The sequence below is a fragment of the Pipra filicauda genome, unplaced genomic scaffold, assembly GCF_003945595.2.
Source record: "Pipra filicauda isolate LSUMZ 115617 unplaced genomic scaffold, ASM394559v2 scaffold72_size3293161_pilon, whole genome shotgun sequence".
NCBI lineage: Eukaryota > Metazoa > Chordata > Aves > Passeriformes > Pipridae > Pipra > Pipra filicauda.
The window spans coordinates 2934495-2959248 of NW_024104898.1; the positions used below are offsets into that span (position 1 = coordinate 2934495).

Consider the following 24754-nt stretch of genomic DNA (forward strand, 5'->3'; position numbering starts at 1 on the left):
GAGCTGGCATAAATATTCTCACAAGAAAGTGATGGCTAGAAAATACAAGGCTGATACTAAACAAAAATAATAACTAAAGATGCAAGTATTATTTCAGGGTTTGAACATATTGTTTTGAATAAAAGGATATTGGGTATTTTGCTGTCATTATTTTCCACATGCCAAAAGATTTGTTAAGTCTAATCTTTATTCAGTATATGGATTTGCTTTTGTTTATTTGCTACATGGTAGAATAAAATATGAAATCTACAGACTTTTCAGTTAATTAAAATTATTGTCACAAAGTCCTGTCTCTCCTTCTACACACTCTTTTTTATTTTCTTGAGCTGAAACTTACTGATGGAATTACTACATTTAATCTGAATCCTTAATCAAGAAATCAAGAGCTTAAGAAATATCAACTTCAAACAAATATCAACAAGCATTCCCACCTGTTTCAATGAAACGCTTTCTGCAAGCCATATTTATCTGGAAAAGAAAACCCCACTAATATTTGTCTATGGATTTGAAAAAACTTCAGAGAAGGATGATTTTTCACATGATATCTGCTAGAGCTCATGATTTCTGATCCAATAAATTAGAAGAAAAGCATTCAAGTCATTAAACTGGCCATACTTTTAATTCCCAACCAATACGCTGCTACAGGGCTCTTTCATTAAACATTATGCCTGAAGAAGGCTTTTAGAAATAACAATTGTTTTAGGAAGTACATATCCCTTGTTGCAGCACTGAAAATAGAAAGAAAAGAAAAAGTAAAAAAAAAAGGAACTGGAACCATATGAACAGAACTCTGTTGAAAAACGGATACCAGTAACTAAACCAATCACGTGACTGTCCTTGTAGAAAGAGGGAAAAAAAAATCCCTGCAGTATTTAGATCATCTTCAAATTTTCATAATTTCCTAAGGCTATGCTTGTAGCAGAGCTGACTTACACTGCTGGGTAAGCCTGCATCGTTTTGGAAGAATGCTAACCTTTTTAAAAGAGAAAAAAACAAAATACGATAGCTTTGTGTGGAGTCCACATTAAACTAGACACAAAAATAGCATCTCTCACTGCTTCCTTAGAGAGAGACAAAGCAGTCTTTTACAAAGCTGAATCACACACTAGGAAACTGATATGACTGGTTTCTCTCTGTTACACATTTACTTTAGTTTTGTTTTGTTTCAAATAACTGCCAAAGACAAGCCAATGTTTATTCATATTTTTTCCCTTTTAAAACAAGTTCTCCTGAGGCATTGAACAGCACAAAAAAGAAGGTTCACAATGATTCGTAAGTGCTGAACAGCATTCCCCAAAGGGTGACCAAGGACATTCCATTGTTTTATATCCATCTTCTGCTTTTCAGTCATTATTCACTGTTCTCCCTTTCATCTGTAATGTAGAAGTTAGAAGACAGTCTGATAGACTGAGACAGACTACAGACAAACACTACTTCATGTACAAGCCACCCATATTGCACTTCCTATGACCTTAACCAAGCTCAAAATTGGCCAGTAGGTTGGTCAAACTCACACACCCACATAGTCCTTGACTGTCCCTCAGCACTGAGTAGTGATTAAAGGACTAAGTGAGATTATCAAATTTTTCCCTTTGAGGCAGAAAAGATGAATTGTTTCCTATATTTAGATGGGGAAAAAAAACCCAGAAACCAAAGTAGGTATTGAAAAGAAGCTGTTCTAACTTCTTGCCACTGGGCAGACACACATCACAACACACCAGGTACTGCTTTTACCTCCAAAGGAGTATGTCTCTTGCTTGTGAAAACATTCTTTTGTTTTGCATTCCAGATTAAATATTAGTGTCTAAAGACCATTCAAAATGTCAGAAGCAGAAGTTATTAAAAGCAAGCACTATGATTTTGAGATTAAAAAATATTTACATCCTTGTTAAATTAAAGTTATGCCAGTATCATGAATTTAGTATGTAAAACTGTTAACTCACACATTTAGAGATAATACTATGCCAAATAGAAAATTACATCTCAACCCTAACATCTGCATTAGGGAATAATTTCATGTGATTGAATTCATTTCTGTCACTTGCCTCATTCCGTGAAACAGCAAAGTGTAAACCAACACTAAAACACCACACAGTGCTAGAAAGAGAATTTTCTGCTACTTTTACTTCAAAACTACTACTCAGCCACCATTGGGTCATGCCGATACCCCATCCAGTATCGTGTAAAGTAACCGCATAAATCATCTTCCACACTAACTTTTAAATGCAATATATCAAGTTAATAATTTTTCATTAAAACCTTGCATGCAAAACCACAACAATATAAAACTGTTATCATGAAACAGCACTTCATTTTTATTATTTGTTTACCAGCCTCCTAATCGACACTGTACAGTGACAGCCATTACATAGATACTATGTATCAGTAATAATATGGCTGAAAAATTACCCTCTTTGCCTACAGCTTTCTGATCAAGTTGGATAGCTTTCAAAAAAAAAAAAAACACTACTCTGAAGTCTCCACATAAGATCCCTAAACAAATACCTCAGAGGCCTTATTTATTGGAATGAGTTTTCAAATGGTAAAGTCTCTGCATATTATCTTCAGTGTTGTTTTGGTACAAGTAAGGGTCACAAAGTCTTTCTGAAAAGGGCCATATGGCCTTCAAGGGCTGACCAATATTTCGTTTTTTTAATAAAACAGCTTATAGAAACAGCAGCTGTATTTGTTCTAACCTAATTTAATACCATATTTAATATCATATGGGATAAGCAATGAATCCAATGAACTGCTTTTCAAGGCTTGAAGATGAAAGCTTCTATACTGAGTCAAGCTTAAAAGCAACCTACTCTGAATACTATACTTTCATATATTTCATGGAACTTTCCTAACTGCTTTCAGTTCACTTTACCCTATCCCGTCATTGCAGAAACAGAAATAAACATTATAAATTCTCATCACAGCAATAAAATAAATCTGTGCTAACTACATCACTGGTAGTTCTACAGAGTTTTTACAGAAGTGGACCTTGGACAGTCTGCTTGATCACAGGAGCGAGACAATATGGTACCTTATGGTAATCCTCAGAGGTATGGAAAACAAAGTACTAAATGGATATAAGGTTATTTTGCTGGATCAAAGTTGTTGAGAATATTTTTGAATAGGCAATACTGATAGCCATAAATTCTGGTGGAACAGCCATTATGCCCCTGCATTCTTTCACAACCGGACTGCTCTCAACTAACCTCTAACTCTTCTCATTTCTACCTTTCTCACCATAAATTCTTCAGGGTCATGTATCCAACTGTTGCTGCCTCATTTACAACTGGAGGACGGTCCACATCCTTCTTTCAATTAACTACTCACTAAATTCTTACTTTTAATTTTCTATTAATTGTATTGACTACCATCCCTTAAATATAAAAAGCTGTGAGAGACCTACAGGCCTCTCTTTCCTTATTGTTGGTCACTTCAAATGACTTACACGTATAACAGCTTATGACTCACACTGAACAACAGTGTAGTTCCACTGATCCCCATTCATACCAATGGATAGTATTATGCTGTCCAAACCCTATTTACCGGTAAGATTCTGTAACTACAAAAATGTTTTTAAAAATGGAGAAATTTTAATAAAGCCATGTGAAGTCTCCTAAAGCAGATCAATAGTTCATCTCACCAAAATGATCACTCAACCAGGAAATATAATTGAGTCTATGAAGGATGAGCCAATTACAGTACAAGTACACTTCCACAAACATGCATGGATTCACTGCCTTGCCTACTGTTACAAACAAACAAACTTTGTGTTAACACAAAAAAAAGGAAAGCAAATATATTGAGTCCTAAATTAAGCATTTGCTAATTAAGTTTGATAATCTGATATCAAATCCATACATATGCAACAGCTATTGGCACACAGTAACTGATTTTGTCTGAAGTTTTTAAAAATTCGCATATGGCAGTGCTAAATATGAAATTTAACTTAAAGATTTTAATAAACTTCAAATACTTTGTTTCTCTGCCAACAAGCTTACTGAAGGTAGATGTTTTCTTTTAACACAGTTCTTCCTTACTGCTTATTCTATTTTCTTGTCAATAGCAATTGCAATGCTACTTGCAATGTTACCTGCAAAGTGCCTAAAACGAAGGGGATTGATTTGATCTGCATTATTGGACAGCTTATGCAATTTGGGGCTACACAACAAAAAACAGTAAAGTGTGATTTGCCAGGCTACTTCGTTCTATGCTTCCAAAGAAACACAAAATTTCACATCAAACATCATGAGACCAAGTGTAACCATGCAATGCCTTTTTATAATGCATAGGGAACAGGCTGAAAAGAGTTGTACCTCAGTTTTTCAAAGGTAAATATTAAAGTTTTCTCAGGAAAAAAAATAAACATGTCTCATCCTATTTTGAAAACTGTTTTCCTTTCCATCTGTTGTAGGTGCATACTTTAAATATATATATTTCAAATCAGCATGAATTCTGAGAATTTTGCTGAAATTCTAAATTTCATGCCAGAATTAATAAACTGGGTAAAATCCCATCTAGACAACTACTAAAAGGCACATAATACTCTTTCCAATAAACTTCAGGATCTGAATTCCATGAGTATAAACGGAAGAAAGCACACAAGCCACTCTGAACTATTAAAAAAAATTGGTATTAGATATTGCTGTGACATATTTTATCATTCAGTAGTGTTGGTCTGCTGGGGATTTCTACCTTAAGTAATGTCAAGGCACTTAAATCAGTATTATATAAGATGTCCAGAGCTAACAGAGCTCCATCAACATGGTGTTCTGAGAATAATAGTAGCCAATATAACGTTCTGCCATGGCTAAGCATGTCTACGACTCTTTGGGGGAAAATCAACACATGAGAGTTTACTTTCAGCAGTTGAAACCAGGCTGTATAAGAGTCCCTAAATGCCCAAATCCATCTTCACTGCAATAAATAGTTCTGGTTACTCCATTCTTGTAAAAGAATTTGGGCTAACCGAGTGGGAGGAAAGAGCAACCATACTATGACATGCAAGGAAAAATTAGACTGTCAGCACAGAGTGACTCAATTACCAGTAGCTTTGTCAGCAGCAGTTGATTTAATTTGAACTTCAGCATTCCTGCAGCATCATTAATTAATCCACAAAACTGGAATTTCAAAGAAGTTACAAGGACTGCCCAACTAATTCTATGCTTACAGCATTGTTTAACTCAAATTAGAGATTTCTGTGTAGAAACAGGAGCAAGAGTGCAGTGATGGTCAGCTTTAAAAGACAAGCATTCGCAACAGTTCATGTAAAAGGAAAATAGTTTCATCTCTTACCTATCAGACCTTTCTCAAGAGTAAAGGATTTGTTCGTGAACATGCATTCAAATGCCACAATATGGAAAACTTTGTTCACTGTGTTGTGGGTCCCAACAATTCGAATATACCTACAGGGAAAAAAAAAAAAAAGGTAAATAGCACAAGTTAAACATGATAAACTTCTGTGCACTAAAATGTAACTGATTCAGTTGGACTAAAATGTGCAGACCTATAGGAACTGAGTAACTGTTTAAAAAAAGAAAAGGAGTAAAAAGACTAAAAATTTCACAGCAAGTTTGCATTTAATCGAGATGCTGGTTACACTACAATTTAAGAAAAAAAAAATCTTTAAAGAGATGTGAAATCTGTTAAAAATCTTTCTGGATTAATTTGCCAAGAAAAGTAAAGTGAGGGACCTTCTGCTTCAGAAATGGTCTGTTAGTGCATATGTGTGCTCACGGAGGCTTCAAATAATAATAATAAAAATAATAATCCTTTCACCAACAAATTTTCAGCATTGTGAAAGATTTCATACAGCCAGGACAAACACAGCAAATCAGTCAGGCTTTTCTTCAGCAGCCAAAAATTAATTCCATTTTATTATGACTGTTTCTAATTCTAACACTCGGTATAGGATATCAATCTCTTTGTTGGTGTATCTTTTATTAATAATAATAAAAAAAAATTCCTGAACATTCAAACATTATGAAACAAAACTAACTCTGGGTTTCACTCCTAGTTGTATAACTTACACTTCTACACTCTAATTGCAAATCGAATAGAGCTGCTCTTGAACACTGTGACCTACTCACCTGCTGTATTACCCTAAAGGCTTCACCTTCCATGAGCAACCATTAACCTCAATTCAGTCCAATTCTGCATTTTCTGAAGAGACTCAACAGTTCTTACTATACTTTTTGAAAAATCTTAAAAGGAATATTGTACGCCATCTCAATAAATGCTGAGCAAGCAACACAGAAAACTACCTGAACCAAATACCACTACCCCACAAAATGGGTTACCCACACCGCAGAAAACTTTTTATGGAATTAACTCATTTCAATGAGTATCAGAATGTATGAATCTTAACCAATATCCTCGGTCTGTGGTATAAAGCAATCTTTCACTTACGTACTATAATTATATTTCCAACATCATGGCCATTCCCCAACAGCATCATTTTTGCTTGTGTTTCTCAATAGATCAATTTGAATCTGTATCAAGACATTTTTCAGTCCTGTGATTTTTTTTTTTAAACAATAAAGCAACCCTCATAGCTATTTAGTGTACTAATGTTCAACCTCCAAATTTCATTTAGAAATTTTAATTATCATGACTTCTAACAAAAAGAATTAAATGCTATTCCCTAATTAATATTAACTCATGGATCAATTAATTATCACAGTAGCAAATCTCCCGAAAATTATTCTATGTAGAAAACATAAAGTAGCAAAATTGAAGAAAATATTTATTATTCATAAAGAAGTTGAACCTACGTCTTAAGAGTAAAGCAGAATTTAGCCCTTATTACATAACTGTGCCAAGCGCCTGCAAAGACCATCACAGGAATCTTGGTTGACGGTCAGGGAAACAGCAGTTCTTTCCCCAGACCTGCCCATGTGAACCAGATTACTTTCTTTTGTCAATTCACAAGCACAGGTAACCCTAATGAACCCTAAACACACAGGTAATGTCCAGGATTTGACAAGAGTAACTGTTCTTGTTCTCTCCAGCCTCAGAAGCACAAAATTCAATTAAATACAGGAAAAATCTTGGAATATTTTTAAGTGTACATGGAGGTTGGCTTGCCACAGAGACTCCCTCGTCTCTCTCAGGCAAGAAGGGTATTGACTGAGTTGTGCTGCTTGGACAAAACCCACTCCCGGCTAACCAACAGAGCATTACTAATGGAGAGATACTTTGACATCCTTCAGTTATGCTTCCTTGCTTTAAAGAGTTTAGAGAATAAACAAAGTAACAATATTAATAGGAACACAAGAAACTGCTTCATAATTAGCTTTAAAACTGATTTTTTTGGATTTTTCGTGTTATGAAATTGTAATACTAGAGCAAACTTCTTGATTGTTTTTTTCAGTAAGATCAGAAATTGTTCAAATTCCTGTCAGCAGCAAAGCAGGCTTATAAAACACAAGGTTATCTATGAATCTGTGTGTGATTGCAGAATCACAATCCAATGGCTGGACTAGCTCCACTGTTAATGGACTTTAGACTCAACTGCTAAGACTGAAGGGAAGACAGAAAAAAAAACCTCTGAATCATTCTTTAAAGAGAAAACCTTGATCAGTTCATAGTGTTTAAAAGTACTTCCCTGGCAGGTGAACAGAAACGCAGCATGATAATTTTGCCCCTTTATTTTATTTTCTGGCCCTGTTTGAGAATAACGGATACTGAAAGTATAAATGCTATAAGAGTTTCACCCACATGTCACAGATTTCTCTGGCCACAGCTAGTCATGCTACACATGGTCCTAAAATTCCCAGAATGGGAATACTAAAATAATCTGGTTGGGTTTGGGTTTTTTTTCCCGCACTTACAAGAAAATTGTTTTAACTAGAGGGAAAACAATATGTTCTACTGGAGCTTGGTAGAATTTTAAACTTCTAAAATTTGAATGGACTCCCTGGGTTGATTAATTAGGCACCCACATGGCAATGGCCCTCATCTATCTCCCATTTTTCCCAGAGCAATTCTTCACATTTACACAAAACTATGACATGTGTACTCTGTTGTGGCCACAAATACTCATGTTTCTGAACAACTAAATTATGTTTTACTTCTGCTCTTTACATTTGTACAGCTGACACATTTAATTCAGATAACATCTGCTGCAGAGCATACCACTGATTCAGCTGTGGATACCCTGGAGGACTACCAATACCAAAGCTCATCTGCCTACATCAGAACAGTGCTTAGGACATATGTGTCAAAATACAAAAATATGCATACTCTAGAGGTCATTTTAATGCTTCATTATAATAACACCAGTAAGATACAGACAAACTCTAAAATATATTAAGCACAGATTCCAATCTGTTGAGAATATTGAGACAGAAGACTAAATAAGGAGAGATAATGGAAACTAACCGGTATTTTGCACTGATACCCATTCTAAGTTACTATAAAAGCAACCTAAGAACAGCAACAGCAAACTCAAAGAACTAAATCAAACAGGTAAAAAATGTGCTCTTATGAACTTGGCATTCCATTTTCCTTCATGGAGCACTTGGTATGAGACACCAGTGCTAGTCCTACATACTTTATATCTCCCCTAACTGCTTAAAAACCACTAACATTCACATTCCAGTCACTGCCACAAAGATGCATGAGGTACAGCCTAACACACAAGGGCATTTGAAGATATTCTGTTTGTCTTTTAGTGGAAAAGGAAACAGTGCTATTCAACACCATCTAAACTCCATTTATTGACAACTCCCTAAAACGTATAATCCTTCAGGCTCACACAGCTGAATCAACAGTCCCATGGCAGGAGGACAGAAAAAACAAGGAGGAAAAAAATCTATTGCCAGCATTAAATCATGTGGCAAAACAGTGAACGTAAATAAATACATAAAATAAGGAATTAAGCCAGAACAAACTTGAAAAGCATATCTGTCTTTTGACAGAAGACAAGTTTTCCCACTCTTAGACAGGAAAGTCTAGTAAAGTCTATAGCATAACAAAGGAAATCTCTGCTGCAAATATTGAAAGTAAGAGTGACAAACCAAACAAAAAACTTACACAAGACAAAATCATTGAACTCTAGCAGCAAAAGTACATGTAACGCCTGCAAAGCCTGTACAGTAACAAACATTTTCACCTTTGCAATTAATGCAAATACAGCCAACAGGGTAGCAGCCTGAAAACACATTTCTCTTTGTAATGTGCTAAAACGTGCTTCCAGATATTTCATGGTGGAGCATTCAAGTGCCTAAAAATATTGGTATGCAATACTTAGACAGCACATGTAATTGCTTGTGTACTGTACATAAGCAGTATATCAACCAAGCATCCAATGTTTCTCAACATATTTAACCAAATTAACACTGATGTGCTTCGGAACATAAGTGAGACTTGCACAGTCTGATATTTTGTATTCCACAGGTAAGAATAATGAGCTTACAAATGTTTTGTTTTTCATTACTGGTTTCCAATTTTTATTTTTTTACAACAAAAAACCCAAATTCAGATAAACTTGCATGAATCTCCATCTTCACATTGCACGCGTCTCTAGTTCCACTAAAGTTGTCAAATCTGAACTTGGCTTGCCTGGTTTTGTTTCAGGTCAGACCTCAACCCAAAGTAGCTCTATTTCCTAGAACTCACCTACATATGGGCAGAAATCTGCAATTACATCTGATCTCATAACGGACATGAATAAAAAACAAGGTAGAAGAAGATAGTAAGACTTCGATGTAAAGAATTCTGTATTTAAACCCTACCCTTGATTCGACTTTGCAGCCAAACACAAATATCACCTTCATTTATCTTTATGCTATCTTTGTTGAATACATAAAATGGGACTCTAATAAATCCAGTTTTACAGAAAAAAAGTAGTTCTTACAAACAGAGAAGAAAGCATTGTTCCTCAGAAGGTCTGGTTCTAGCCCAAACTGGTTACAGGATTTAGAGAGCAGACACAAGCTGGCTCTGCTTACCTTCCAGGCTGGTGTGACATGGAGACAGATTCTTTCCAAAATACAGATAATCTTCAACAGGATTAGTTTTCTTTGAATCATCCTATGTTCTGATGTAGTTTCATGACTTTGGGTCAATTTAGCTTAGGTTTCAATATATAGATACATTACAGCCTCCACATTTTTAAACATATTGAAGAAACAGAAGAAAATACAGGATAGTCCTGCTCAGTGAAATCTGAGAATGTTTTCCATTTTCCCCAGCTTCTCACGTTCAACCAGTCTGTGATTTTAGCATGCAGTAATTACTTCTTGCTCCAAAGATAATACAGTAAGTGCTGTCTAGATCTAGCCTGGAATCAGACTATATACAATATGACAAAGAAATACTTCAAAAGTATTAGAACAATATATCCAATGATATATGGAAGAAACCCTACCATTTATTACATTAAAATCATACCAGAAAAGTACTAAGCAATACTCAAATGAAATCAGCTAAGTATTGGCAACATAAAAATGATGGAATACATCTTTTTCATCAATATTTTTATGATTTAAAAATTCATACCTATGGATTCAATTCTGTGTAGATTTGAAGGTGGAGGTGGTTAGAAAACTGATGCAAAGTATTGCCGGCTCAATTTCAAACTGGCTACGCAATTTTGGAATGCTGAAATGTGAGGTAATACATTAAGCTAAGTTTGCCTTATAAATTTTAAACATTTATGATATACCATTTAGTGTTAATATTCAAGTGTGGGTTAGATCTGAGGCAAGAGTGGTTTTGTTAACTGGTTCCTTAACTAAAAAGATGAGGATACAGTTATTATATCCCTGTACTACCCAGTGATTTACAGATTTACAGATGCCATGCTAACAGTTACTATGTCACTTAGAAGAAACATCAACTTAAATTGTTCAACAGTAGGAGCAATGTTTGCAGGAGCAAAACCTCTAAAAAAAAAAAAATAATTACACTCAAACTAGTGGAATGTCAGTTCTGACTGCTTTGGCGTTCCTTTGACATAAATAAAGTGTGCAACATCTGTTCTGCTCCTGACAACACACAGCTTAGCCAAACTTTTTAACTATGATCATTCTTTGGCTGCATTTTAAAAATTATTAATGAAGACTCAAATTTACATGAAATATATATCAGTCACTATGAAATAGAAGAGAAGCCTCACTGGAAATTATAAGACACATTTTTCATGTTGGTGAAACAAATGTCTGATGTGAGACACATCAGTGAAAGTAACAACCAATTACTTCTATATTCACCAAGTTGTGTCTTTTATGGGAAAAATCGGACATGATATCAATTAGCTGTATCACCTGCTACACATATACATGGTTGCTACCTCTCTTAATCAGTGTCTCTAATTTTCACTGCTTATACATTCTAGCATATTAAAGACCTAACTCCTAAATACTGCAGGCCTGAACTGGGCTATAAAATAAAGGACAAAAGAAATATTATTTATGAGACTGTTCATCAAACATGGACAGTGCAGCAGATTCAATCTCGTAAGCTTCATAGTCTAGTTCTTTTTAAATCAAATTGTGTTTTACAGGAAATAATAGATAACATGATGAAAGGAGATCATAAATTTGGATTACAAGCAGGTCTATATTAAGTTGCACAAACACTCCTATACAGCTCAGCAGCAATGAGATGGCAAAAGAGAAGGGCAGTGACTTCCAATATCTGGACCAAGAGAACAAAACTTCCAGAAACTCAAGTTCTTGTGAGAAGAGTTGAATTATGGTTATTTTGAAGGCAGAGCATTTAAGACAGAAAACTACTTTAATGTAATTATTTCTTGTTCTCGCTTGTTCTCTTTTTTTTGGAGAGGCGTGGGGGGAAATTTGTTTTAGTTGTAGAGTAAAACCACATGTATCACTTGGTATTTACCTCATTTCTCTTGATGATTTAATAAGCAATCAGGAAAACTGTTAAATTCAGAACAGCAATATTGCAATATTCGCAATATTGCACCAGTTAAATTAATTAGCCAGATATTTGCTCACTGAAAGACTACCATCAGGCTGGAGTGCCACAGCCCAAAGAAAATTTTATTATTTTGTTAAAATGTTGTTCTTGTTCTCCTACAAGATGAAAATAACTTATTTTTGACATGTTTATGAAATATGCTACTAAAACTCATGAGCAGGCGAACAGACTGCAGAAGACAGAAATATATTTACTGAGCTACTGAATTTAGGTCATTCAAGTGGTTCCTTAACCAAAGAACAATAACCACTCATGCAGTTCTTTTCCTATGGGTAAACATGTAAAAATATTAAATTGTTTATATCTAATGTCACAAATATTAAAATCAATTTGGAGGCAATGGAAGGAAAAGAGAATAAATGGTAACCAGAAAAATAAAGACTTTTCTTTTAAACGTTATTTCTTTTAAGTGGAATAGAAACTAAAATTCTCACCTGTCCAAAATTTGCTCAACAGTGAGTGAGCTGCATGTAGGTTCCTTCTAGGTGATACTTATCCAGTGGGAGATCATGACCACTGACTCAGTGACCAACTACTAAAGATAGACCCCAGACCCAAATGGAAGGAAGAACTACGCATACAGAATACTTAGCACGGGAAGCGAGAAATATATCTAGCAAAGAAGGGTTTGAGTACTAATTAATGCAAAAGTTAGGTAATATGTATCCTATGAATGCTGATACCTTTGTTTGTTAAAATGTATAGTGTGAAGTTTTGATGGTTACCACCCAGCTCCCTACTTTGTGCAAACTACAACAAAAAATAGAACTACCTCGCCTCAGTGCGTGAATTGGCGCTGCGCACCAGGTAACGAGCCTGCGTTTGAGACAATAGCACATATTTGTATCAGTAACAACAACAAATTTGCCTTGATCTTTCTTTGTAATGCCTTTCAAATAGTAATAATAACAGATCCCGCAGAGCATTGAAAGGACGGGAAAAAGTCAGTACTTGCCTGTGCACAAATATTTCTACCAGTTGCAAGATGACTGCTTCTGTAGTGAACTCATGTTTATGGTCATGGAAAAAGAAAACCTACAGTAATAACTTCCTGCACTATGAACAAGGAATCTTTTATTTGGGAATGAAACAGAGCTTTATCTGGATACTTACTTGAAGACAGAATACATTAAGCCATTATCCATTTGGCTATCTATATATTAACCAGTGCCAGAGAGCAGTTTTATCAGTTGTTTCTAAAAAGCAACATAAACTCACTAAGCATAAGAATTGTACTGAAAATGCTGAAAGTTGCAAATTGAAAGGTTTTAGCATCATGAGAAAATAAAGGCTTCTTAAATAATTTAGTGATCTAGGATCCTCTAATGTAACAAACTCATTTCTTCTCCATAAACCTCTGCCTTTTTCAGTCCAGATGACATGTAGTTCTCAGAAACCCTTCTTTTCCAAGTTTAAAGCAGTCTCTAAAATATTTCCATTACTCATGAAGGTGTTGCATTAGACCTCAATTCAGGTAAATCTTGATTGTTTTTCCTTTACTGTTGAATTTCGTATTATGCTCAGAAACACTCAAATGCAGCTCTAAAATTCATATATATATTTATATGTAAAGAAAATGCAAAGATTTTTCAAGTGCTCTGAACCATCTAAATTCTTACCACAATATCCCTGACACCACCTTATAAACCTACGTCACACATCTGTTTTCACCTCGATAGCAGCTGGAAGAAGAATTCTGCCTATACAGCAAATCTCTAGCACTGACAAACTGGAGTTCTCAAAACAAAACCATGATGTTAGGTTTAATGGGAAATTGTTTTCTTTTAATTCTGTCTGCTTTTGACTATTGCTGAATTTACTAAGCTAACACTAGAATGTGACTCCTCAATAAAGAAATAAACCATTATACTTGAATCAAAAAGTCAGAGGAAAAAAAAAAAAAGGGGAAAAAAAAGAAATAGAAAGTATTTCCCTATACTGCATAGCAGGTGAGACAGTGAGAATGAAATTAGTGATTTAGGATTAGCTCTAACGGCTGTGCAGTCCATCAGAAACCTGCAGTTACACAGTTGTGTTGGGACTAGCGGAGCTGGTGGTATTCACATGCTTGTTTCACCATACCTACCCTCAGCATATTTGATAGGTCTCCATTGTTATTACCTCGTATGTGGCCTTCCCAAGGTGGCTATGAGTATACACAACCCTCTCCTATCCAAAATCCAATTAGATCCTAACAACATTACATTGCAACAACTGGCACTGAAAGGCATTAGGTTGTATTGTATCTTCTTCAAGAAGATTTTTTTTCCCTCTGAAGGCCACAATTCTTCCCTCAGAAGTGACAGAAGTGCTCTGTAGTAGAGTATCTTGGAAAGGAATCTTACTACGCAGTTATGTGAATCTCAGTTCTGTAGGCACAAATTTCATTAGCGCATCATTTCGATTTTCCTGAATGTCCTGTGTTACCTTTTAAACCATCTACTTCACTTTATTAAGCTGATAATTTGAGCTCAGTACTGCATTATTTTAAGTAGCTAAAAGGTAAGTCAATGCATTTTATTCTTACATATTAATGCAGTGAAAACACGTTTCAGTAGGCAGCTCTTCATTATACTTCATTGCTTTATTCCTAGTTGTAATTGATGTCAGTTAGGAGGCTATTACCAGTCTAATAGTACTTTTTCCTCCATAATATTATTATTATTCTCAGTATAATGACAAATATCTGTTTGGAAATGGAGGCAATCAATATTATTTATTGCTCTATTTTCATTAACTAGAAATTTACAGGGAATAAAAGACTGTGACTTCCTTTTGTCCTTCATGGAGTGGAACCTTTGAACTTCAGAACTAAGGTTCCCCCATTTGAGCTTCCTTACCCTCTGGTCTGTCTGACCTTCCTTACCTATGCTGAAAGTCATATTTTCACACTAAATTTTCAGATCTCTTACTCTCCACCTCTCAGCTCACGCCCTTTCTTTCACCTTGGCAGGTGAATTAGTATCAGTGTTTCCCATTTCCCGACCATGTCATGTATCCTGAAATAGATGATATACTTGATATATTCAAAATGAATCTTGATACAATACAGCCTCATAATTTTAGTTGAAATCAATAATTAACTTGTGTACTTTTCATCATAAAATGTTTAAGAACTCTAATCTTTAAGAACACTACATTTAGCAAGTAATTGTGGTATTGATTTATGTAATGTATGTCCTTTGATGCATAACCTAACCATTTGGTCCATATCCCCTCATAGAGCTTTCTTGACCTCCTACAACTCCCAGTGGTTCAACTACATCAACCTTAAACTTCCTGATATAATTTTTTATATTACTTTATATGGCCTTTTAAAAAAAAAAATAAATAAAAATTAGTCCAGACAAGGCTGGTCACTGTTTCTACCTAAATACACACAGCTGACTCTCAGTATCTCAATTTGCAGATTCCTAACATCAAGTCAGGAAAGATATGGATAAGCCAAAAGAAGTCAATAATGTCAAAACATTAGTGAAACATTAGCTTATAGAAATGTTTTAAGCTGGTTTCAGGGAAAAAAGAGTCCAGGACCATGCATATTTAGTGAAAGCGACTGAAGCATAAGGAAGCAAAATTATGGTAATTTTAATGCCACAGTTCCATTGGTTTTACATCTTACATGTGGACTGAAGCACATACAAGTCTTACAAAGAACCCTCAGAATTACAGTAGATAATACCTGCATCCCTACAACTCCCCTGGTATTATTATTCACAGTAGCCAGATCACAATTAAAACATGCATGCTTAACTTGTGTTAGGAGCACACTTTCATTTTGCTATACACATACAGCATAGAAATAGGATTTCTATGTGGTCAAACTACATTTAAAACTCTCTCTTCTACTCAGGGATTCTTCTATAGTTGCAAATAAGTAGGTAAAACAGAAATACAATGGTCGGACACAAACAAATTTCAGCTCTAATAATTTTATATCTCTGGAATACTAAAAATTATTTGCCCAATGTCTGATTCTGTTTTCTATATATAATGATCAAGTCCATATATTAAGTACTGCGTGAAAACATTACAACTAGATCCTATTTATCATCCTATTGCATGACTGTACATGACAAGCCATTTGAGCACCAAATAAATAACAAAATTCACGATGCTGAGAAAAGATCAACTGACGTAAGAAACTTGACAACTACTTATGTATCAGGAGAGATATTTAGGACAAAAAGAAAAAATAAATAACAACAAAAAAACCTCACCACAGTCAACCAAACAAATCCAAACATGATTACAGAAAGATGAAAAATACAAGGAAGAGTAAGAAAAAAAAGGAGGAAACAGAGTGAAAATTAATAAGCAGGCAGCTCCACACTGTTCTATACTTATCTCATTTCAACACATCTTTTTGAAGGTACTTGCTTTTAAAGTATTATTTAATCTCATAGCAAAAAAGTAACAAAAAAAAATCTTTCCACATACAAATGACACCTGATTTTACTTTGAGAACTCTTAACAGATTTAGCTTCAGACTTTCAAACATTCACCATTGTGAAGCAGAAAAAACCCCCCAAAAAACAAAAACAATGAGCAAGTGCATCATAATTTTGAAAATACCTTGTCAGGTGTGCATTGCCAATGTTAACTTGTAAGAATTCAAAGATTATTTTTATTATAAATAATACACTATTGTTGTAGAATGTCAGTATCCAAAAATATAAACCCAGTGCATATGCTTTTAGTTCTGCACCTTTAGCTTTGGTTTTCCACCTCCGTTTCAAAGCAATGATGCTGCACACACATAAACAAAAAAGGACATCTAGAATGAATAAATAAAATCCAAAAGTTTGTTTTAGGGCATGGCAAAAGGACAGCATTGTAGCTGCACCTTTACTATGATTACTATACTACATGGTACACCATATTTGCTTTGCATTAGTCAAGTCTATGAGCATGCCTACTCTACACCAAAAAACTGAATCTCAAAATGACTCACACTCATAAATACTAATGCCAAAGGCCTGAGACACATTTAAATTAGAACTCAAACCTTCATGACTTTTTAAATATTAAACCATCATCAAAAATACATTTTTAGAGGTATTACTTATATTTTATGCTGTGATGTCCCTTTCCTGAAAGAGACCTTTCAGACCTGCACTTTAATAAAAGGTTTAGATTAGAGACTGAACTTTTTACAAATAAAAAGCTGAGACTGAAAATCTGGGGAATGCTTTGACCTGGAAAAAGCAGTCTTGTTTCAGCAAAAAAATATACAGTTTAAACCACTCATTTTTGAGAGCTGAGTTCATAAATGGCTAACATATCCCTTCCCTTTAAAAACAGAAAGATTACTTAAAATATTCTTTTACCAATTTTCTTCTATATTTATAAACATTGTTGTTAGTGCAATAGGATCACAGTAGATCTCCATCAGTAGATCAGGATAAGCCAAAATCAATTTTCCTTACTGTCAATGGATGAATACTCTTTGGCTCTTCTTTTTCAAAAACAGTTTGTTCAAGACTTGTTTAACACCAGTATCCTCCAGAGATACAGAATTCACTTATCTTATTGATAACCAATACAGGTTTACATCCAGTGTTCTTATTTTATAATAAACTCTGTGTGAAAAGTAACATTAAACCTGTCCCATGCTTTATGAGCATACAATTCCCCCAAAAACCCAAAACCATCTCAAAATGTTTCTTTATCAGTGGAGATTATAATGATTATATGATGATGCATCCTAAAAGAGGATACATTCCGGACAGAAGTTATTAGCACTATCCATCATTAGCACACTCCCCACGCAAGGGCAGAAATGCACCAATCTAACAACCACCTCTGAAGTCCACACACTTGGTATTTTGTTTTCAAGTAGAAGGTTTCCTCTGTAGTCAACATATGCAAACAAAGAGAAATAGTTTCTACAACTGTATCTGAAAACTAACTGGTGGAAACTACTAAAGGGGGAACAATTATGTCAAAAAAGTAGCATAACAAAAGTGGCATCTTAAAAATGTCCACTCCTCCTACCCATTATGGAATACATGATCATATTCACTGGGGTTCTCTAAGTTGTATGCATATACACACTCATGTACAGAAGTCAGCACAAAGTCACAGTTAACACCTAGAATGAATGCAACCTATTAGCTCAGAAGCTTCAGTCCTCAAATTAAGAAGTTGATTTAACACAGTACTCCATTACAAAGATCCAATAAAAATGCTTTAAAAGCTTGAAATAATAGGATTATGCACCTCATCTGCCCAAGGGCAAGCATGAACTAAACAATGCTCGTGTGATAAAGGTTAAAATGACAACATGGAATTGATGATTAAAGGAACTTCTATATTCATGTTCTCTGATGTTTCTGAGGTGGAAAGAGGGGAAGGTTACCCCTCCCTGCACTGAAACATGGGTCAATCAAGTAAAATTGCGAACATCAGATACAAAGACAAATCATATTTTGATATTATACTTTTAATTTTTTTTTTCAAGATTTTTGGTTTGCCTTCAGGGTTTTGGTTGATTTATTTTATTTTTTAGAGAAATGTCTTGACTCAGAATGTATGAATCTTACAAAAGAATGCATTAGCCTCTTCCAAGCCTCTTCCAAGTAGGAAAAAGGCATAGAAAGGACATCCTGGCATTTTATTTAATGTTGTTACCAGTTAATATCCACATTCGAAAAATCTGTAAATTAAAATATGGAGCAGGAAACTAATATTTGATGTAAGTAATTTGAACTTGCCAAATATGTTGGTTTTAACAAGGCCAAAACTCTTATAGAGAATAAATTAATTTCCTTTTAAGGGAATCCACACAAGAGATTTAAATTCATACTTAAATTTTAAAATATATGACAAATTTTCTAAACTTAACACTTGACAAGAACTATGGATTGCAATTACTGACTAAGGGTTTGGGCGTTTTGTTTTTTCTTTTTATCCATGTCAATTGGAATCCATCATTGTATGAATGTACGCAGTCTATAAGTTTTATAATAAACAACAGTGGGGGAAGTTTTCAAGTACCAATATGAAATTTCAAAGCAAATTGCCTCCTCCAAATACATAGATTACATTGTCAGAAATCCCCAGTCACAGAAGCAGGATTTAAAGGACGAATGACAATGATCTTGTCATTCCCAATCTCACACAAAAGAGAACATGATAATGATTTAATTCTTTTTAAACTATATTGGGTTGGGGTTTTTCGCCAACCTTAAAATATCAATGTAGCTCTTACTCAAATCAAAGTCTTGAGCCCTTTCTTTTTTTTTTTCCTTTATAATCCTTGCTCTGCTGAATTTAATTGCCTTGGCAATGCCGGAACACTGCCTGATCCTAACAGGTCAGCATTGATCGCTCTAAACCAATTGGTTCCTTCATTACTGAGAAAATGAAGCAAAGAGAAAAGGCAGGTGTGCTCTCGCACAGTCAGCTGGACTTCAGCTCTTGCCCTTCTTCTCCCTCATTAACTAAAAACCAATCGATCAGGAACTTGTTCAGAACCCACAAAAACTATTCATCACTTCTGACACGGAATGGTTTTAACAGGTCACTAAAGAATATTTGAGATATCTATCTTCAGAGCCTTTAAAGCTCATACAGTTTTTAAACTTACATCCAAGAGAAACAAAAATCAAAATGTTACACTCCTATATAGTTCTAGTCTAAGCCTTGAATCCAAAATAAAATTTGTTTAGTATTTGCCCAAGACAAGACGTTTTAAATGTTCTTTATTGTGAAGAACTTTGATCGATAGAGAGAAAGACCACAGCTGGGAGAAAAAGTACAGATGGCCCCACTCCCTGCTTCCATCTCTTCTGCACTTCCATGGTCTTCAGTTGAACAAATTAAATATACCACTGAAAGTTAATCCTAAAGCTTTACACATAATTTCTACCTCCATCTTTTAAAATATCTGAACACTGCTTTTATTTCCAACCATTTCACATCACTTTTTCCTAACAAGCCTTTTCCTATCAAGCTCCATACTTCATTTGCCCATACAACTGGAAAAGAACCCCTCTACCTCATTTGTTAAAAATTACTAACTCTTAGTCAAATCACTCTTAAAAATTATTCATCTTGAAAGGTTACCTGTAATGATTAGCCTTTACTCTAGTAGTTATTCCTGCTTATTTCTTTTCTTTCTCTGATTGTAAACTCTGCAGAATGTGCCTTGCCATCATGCTTTGTTCATTAACACAGGTTTATAATTTCACATTACTATCAGCTCAAAATATTGCCACAAAGGTGATTCAAAAGAAAGAAAAAAAGTCAAAGAAATACGGTAAGAAATATATATTAGCAGGGAACAAGAGGTTTGGAAAAGGAAAACACACCAACAAAACACCTCAAGAAGAGAACTGAAGAGAGCATAAGGGAAAACAAAAGAATAAAGGGAAGAAGTAGCAGACAACAGACTGTGTGAAGAAACATGGGGAAGTAGCACCCCTCTGATTAGAAAAAAGAAAATTCTAATGAAAGATATTGCATAAAACATTGCACTTACATCTACTAAAAGAACTAGAAAAGAGAAGCATCAAACCAGTACATCACTTTATTGCACATCGAATGGGAAGAAAAATTTACGAAGGCTGCAAAAAATACAGATGTAATCCTTTTATTTGCAAAGCAGTGTAAGAACTATTTTTCTCCCAGTTACTTCTATTGTCTAACAAATTAAAAGAAAAGGTAAAGGTTATTGTTTTGAACAAATACACGGAAATTAATTGACTGAATCCACAGAACATCATAAAGAAAGTCAGGTGTTTTATCTGCGTTCTTTGTATATAGAAACATGACGTGTGACCAGTGAAACTAATGTCAGTAGGGAAAAGTTTTAGCCATTATATCCTATTCATCCCAGATTACTCTAACAATTATTGACTATACATTGGAATGACTATACATGGAATTTCCAAGGACAAGTAAATTAACTCATTCTTTTGCTGAATGTTTTGTCTGCCACAGTAACATACAGAATCAGTTTACTTCCTGCTGTTGTTTTTCACCTTCTTTTTTCCCCTTCTTCTCTTTTGAAACCTTTGAAGCAACTGTCCCATGTATTGCTTAAAGGCCATCATTTCTGAAAAGATGATATTGCTATTCAGGAACACAGTCTCATGTGAAGCAAATCAATTTACCAATACAGTAGACTATATAAAGGGCTATTCACATGACCTCAGTTTGGATCCTACCTGAACTCCAGAAGAAAATCTGAGTACCCCAATCTTTTATCATTGAATCACATACAGACATTTATGAGTAGGTATCTAACTCTGACAGAAACTGGACGATAACCCTTGCTGTGGCTATTCAGTAACACATAAATAATCACACGGATGTCAAAAGAGAAGCATGAGCATGTTCTACCACAATTTTAAAGACTGTATGATTTTCCCATGAGCAGTCAGAAATAATCTTCTAATGGTAAAAATACATTCCAGTAGGTTTGTGACAATCCAATTTTAAAAAAAATTTAAAATTTTACATATTACTGCAGAAAAAATCTGCATTTTAAAAATCAGTTAAATCAAAGGTTCTCAGATTCTCTGGACGTGATGACAGTGGCAATTCTCCAAGCTTCTCAGACCTCTGGATATTCTATCAAACTTACTAAAAAAAGTTATTTTATGAGTTTCAGAATAAAATAAGCATGTTTTTCTTACTCATGTGTCTCACCGAATTAATTGGTTTTGACACATGCAAACTCTGAATAAGGTTTTTCCAAAATCAGGGCAATTTTTTTCTGTCTCTGTCTGACCTTCTTCTTAAAGATCCTACAATGCCTGGCAATATTTAGGCTTTTTTCCAGTGAAGATATTAACAGAATGTCTTTCCTATATTTGTTATCAGTTAGTAGAGACTTTGTTTCTTCATGCAATTAAGTGCATACGCTATTAAAGAAATGTGCTTCACCATACTATGTACCCACAAACAGTGATCAATAAATTATAGTTTATATACCATGGAGCTAAATTATCCCACCAATAAAAATGCTGAAAATCAGAATGCAGAAGAATCATCAGCTTTTAAGAAATAAAACTCTACTGACCCTATGGTCATCATGCTGCTTTAACTCAAACTCCCAATTTCAGTCACACAGTCTAGAAATCAGAGTCCAGAAGTCACAGAGAAGAAAAGGTTTAAAAGATAATTTAAGATGCTATGTAGTCCATTCCTCCTGTCACCCTTCACAAAGAAAGATCAAACCATATTTATTACACTCCAGACAGATAAATATGTAACCTTGTTAAAGTTCTTCACTTATGAAGCTTTCACAGCTTGTATGTAGCTAATGACAGTCTTTCTTAGCACCATATCCAACTTTTAATTGCTATAATTTATGCCTATTACTTCTTGTCTTATTCCTTAAGAAGATGGAAAATATATTCATCTCATGCACTTGTTCTTAGGAAACTGCATTCTATTTATTTCAGACTGTGTCTCCAACTTGTCAAGATTCTTTTTAACTCTGATTTTGTCCTTTTGCATAAATGAATCTTCTCTCAGTTTCATGCCATCTGCAAATTTAAGAAAAAGGCATTACGCATATAGAGTAGTATGGAACACACGAAAGACCCCATAAAAATCCCACTTCATATTATAATTCCATTTTCCATTTATATTTAACTACGGTTACAACAGGTGTTGCTCCAATTTTATATGCACTTTACTGTATTTTCCTTTAGACCATGCTCCCCTTGCTTGCATACTGAAATACCATGTTACTGTCAAAAGCTTTACTTACAACAAAATATAAGTGTACTGATTTATTTCTTGTTCATGCCCTGTTTTTCTGCCTCAGAAGGAAACTAAATTGACTATCTGTTTTTGACAAATCCAGTTTAGCTGACAGTAATTCATTTATCTTCCAGTGACTACAAACAATTTGGTTCAATTACTTGCTCCAATATTTTTCTGGAAACTGAAATTGTGCTGTATGACACAGTTCCTCAGATCCCTCTTTTTGCTCCTTTTAAGGATGAGAAAAGAACAAATTTGGGGCCCTTTGCCTATTTTCCACAAATTCATAAAATCAATAAGTCTTCCCAGCTAACAGATATAACTACTAGTTCAAAAAAAGCTAAAACTACTAGTTCAAAAGCTGTTTTCTGGGGATTAGAAAGCAAGTTATATGTTTACATAACTAAATAAAATGGGAATTAAAATGTAAATTACAGGTACCAGCAGAACAACTTTCTGGTACTTCAATTACTAATTGTTAACTGCAACTATTACCACTGAGAAGTTGAAAGCTTACATATTTTAAACTTTCAAGGACAAAAGCTTGAAGTTAAAGTTTAGCTTATAATTCCAACTTCCCAGTTTGCATAAAATTTCATTAAGGGCAGAACAAGTACTGCCCCTTCCTTAACACAATTATTGCTCCTTACAGCTCCATAGTGAAATATATACGGAATTTTGGAATTAACTTTTGCACGTCATGAAACTACGTACACTGTAAAAATAAACAAACTTCAAAACAAAAGAGGAAAGTTATGCCTTACTAAGTAATATTCTTCAATGGGCACAAATCAAGAACATATAGAAAAAGAGGTAAACATGGTGACATTACCTTTTTATCCTTTTTACTTTTTTAGAAAAAAAATTAGTTTTAATGAAAGCCTTTCTGTGAGAATATTCAGACCTAGTGGTAAAAACTCAACGTAAGCCATAATGCCAACAGCTCTGCTCACTAACTTCATTAAATGCAACAGTGTCCTTACGAATCGAATACACCACTGAGGGCCTCTCAGAGACCTCCACTGCAGGGCAGAGGAGGAAAGACCTTTAAGTGAGAGACTGTCATATTGCACTCTAACCTTCCTACAGGAAAAAAATGTAGATACCTTTCTTCTCCTCCCTCCACCTCAACTGAAACATATAGGTCTTCCTTTTATGGATGGATGAAGGAAAAGGAGGGAAAAGTAGGGAAAAGGAAGGAAATCCCACAGCTTTCTAGTTTGAGAAGATTCCATTCAAGAGAAAAACCTGTGCAGGTAAGAGCTCATCTTACCAGAAAAGCACAGAAACTACTGTTCAACATACACACCATGATAGGAGTTTTATAGCTCTGAAAAACAAGTCACCTTATTTTTTTTTAGTTTACTGACTGAAATAACTAAAAATGTGATAGCATATCTGCTGTTATCTGCAAAGTGTACACAAGAATTATCAGTTGTTTTCTACCAAAGTCTTTGTTTAAGTGCTGTAGAAAACTGTCTTTCAAAATCTGTCTCGTATCATATATGGAGTTTTAAAAAATGTAAATAATAAAATTAGGAGCAGAACTATTTTAAAAATAATTTTTTTTTCCTAAATGTAAATTTGGTGGTGGAAGGCACAACAAACCAAAGGAAGGCAATTAGCTCTGTCTTGTTCTTCTTGTATGCAGAAAGTAATAATGTTGAGGTCAAATGATGTGGAGTTTCTTTTTTTTAATATTTGAAATAACTGTTTTATAACATGGCTAAATGGGAAGCAAAGAGGGAGAATCTATTGCATTTGTTTGTTTCATGCAAATACCTGCATGTTATTTTTACTATTGTTTCAAAATTTGGGGACTCAAGGTAAGTGAGAAGATAGAAAATCAGGTGTGTTAATAACAAGGCCTTATATGCTTTGCAACAAAGAACTGAGAGCTGCCTTCCCATTTTACATAAGTGGTTGCCTTTTTTACACTTCATTAACATCAACCTATAATGTTGGTTAACATATTAGCATATTACACATTGGTATTCCTATATATTATTTGGATGCAGTAATCTTTGGGAAAAAGAACAAAACTCAGAAACCTGTGAGACAAATCCTTACCCTGGACCCCCAAAAA

General features: G+C 34.6%; 1 protein-coding gene across 3 annotated transcripts in view; it reads right to left on the reverse strand.

The window, feature by feature from the left end:
* BTBD9 (BTB domain containing 9) overlaps positions 1–24754 on the reverse strand; it is a 111625-nt gene that overhangs the window by 35822 nt on the left and 51049 nt on the right. For all 3 annotated transcript variants that reach the window (XM_027735018.2, XM_039389464.1, XM_039389465.1), the window contains one exon: positions 5293–5402. In XM_027735018.2, coding sequence (XP_027590819.1) covers positions 5293–5402 — 110 coding nt within the window. The remainder of the gene's footprint in view (positions 1–5292; positions 5403–24754) is intronic.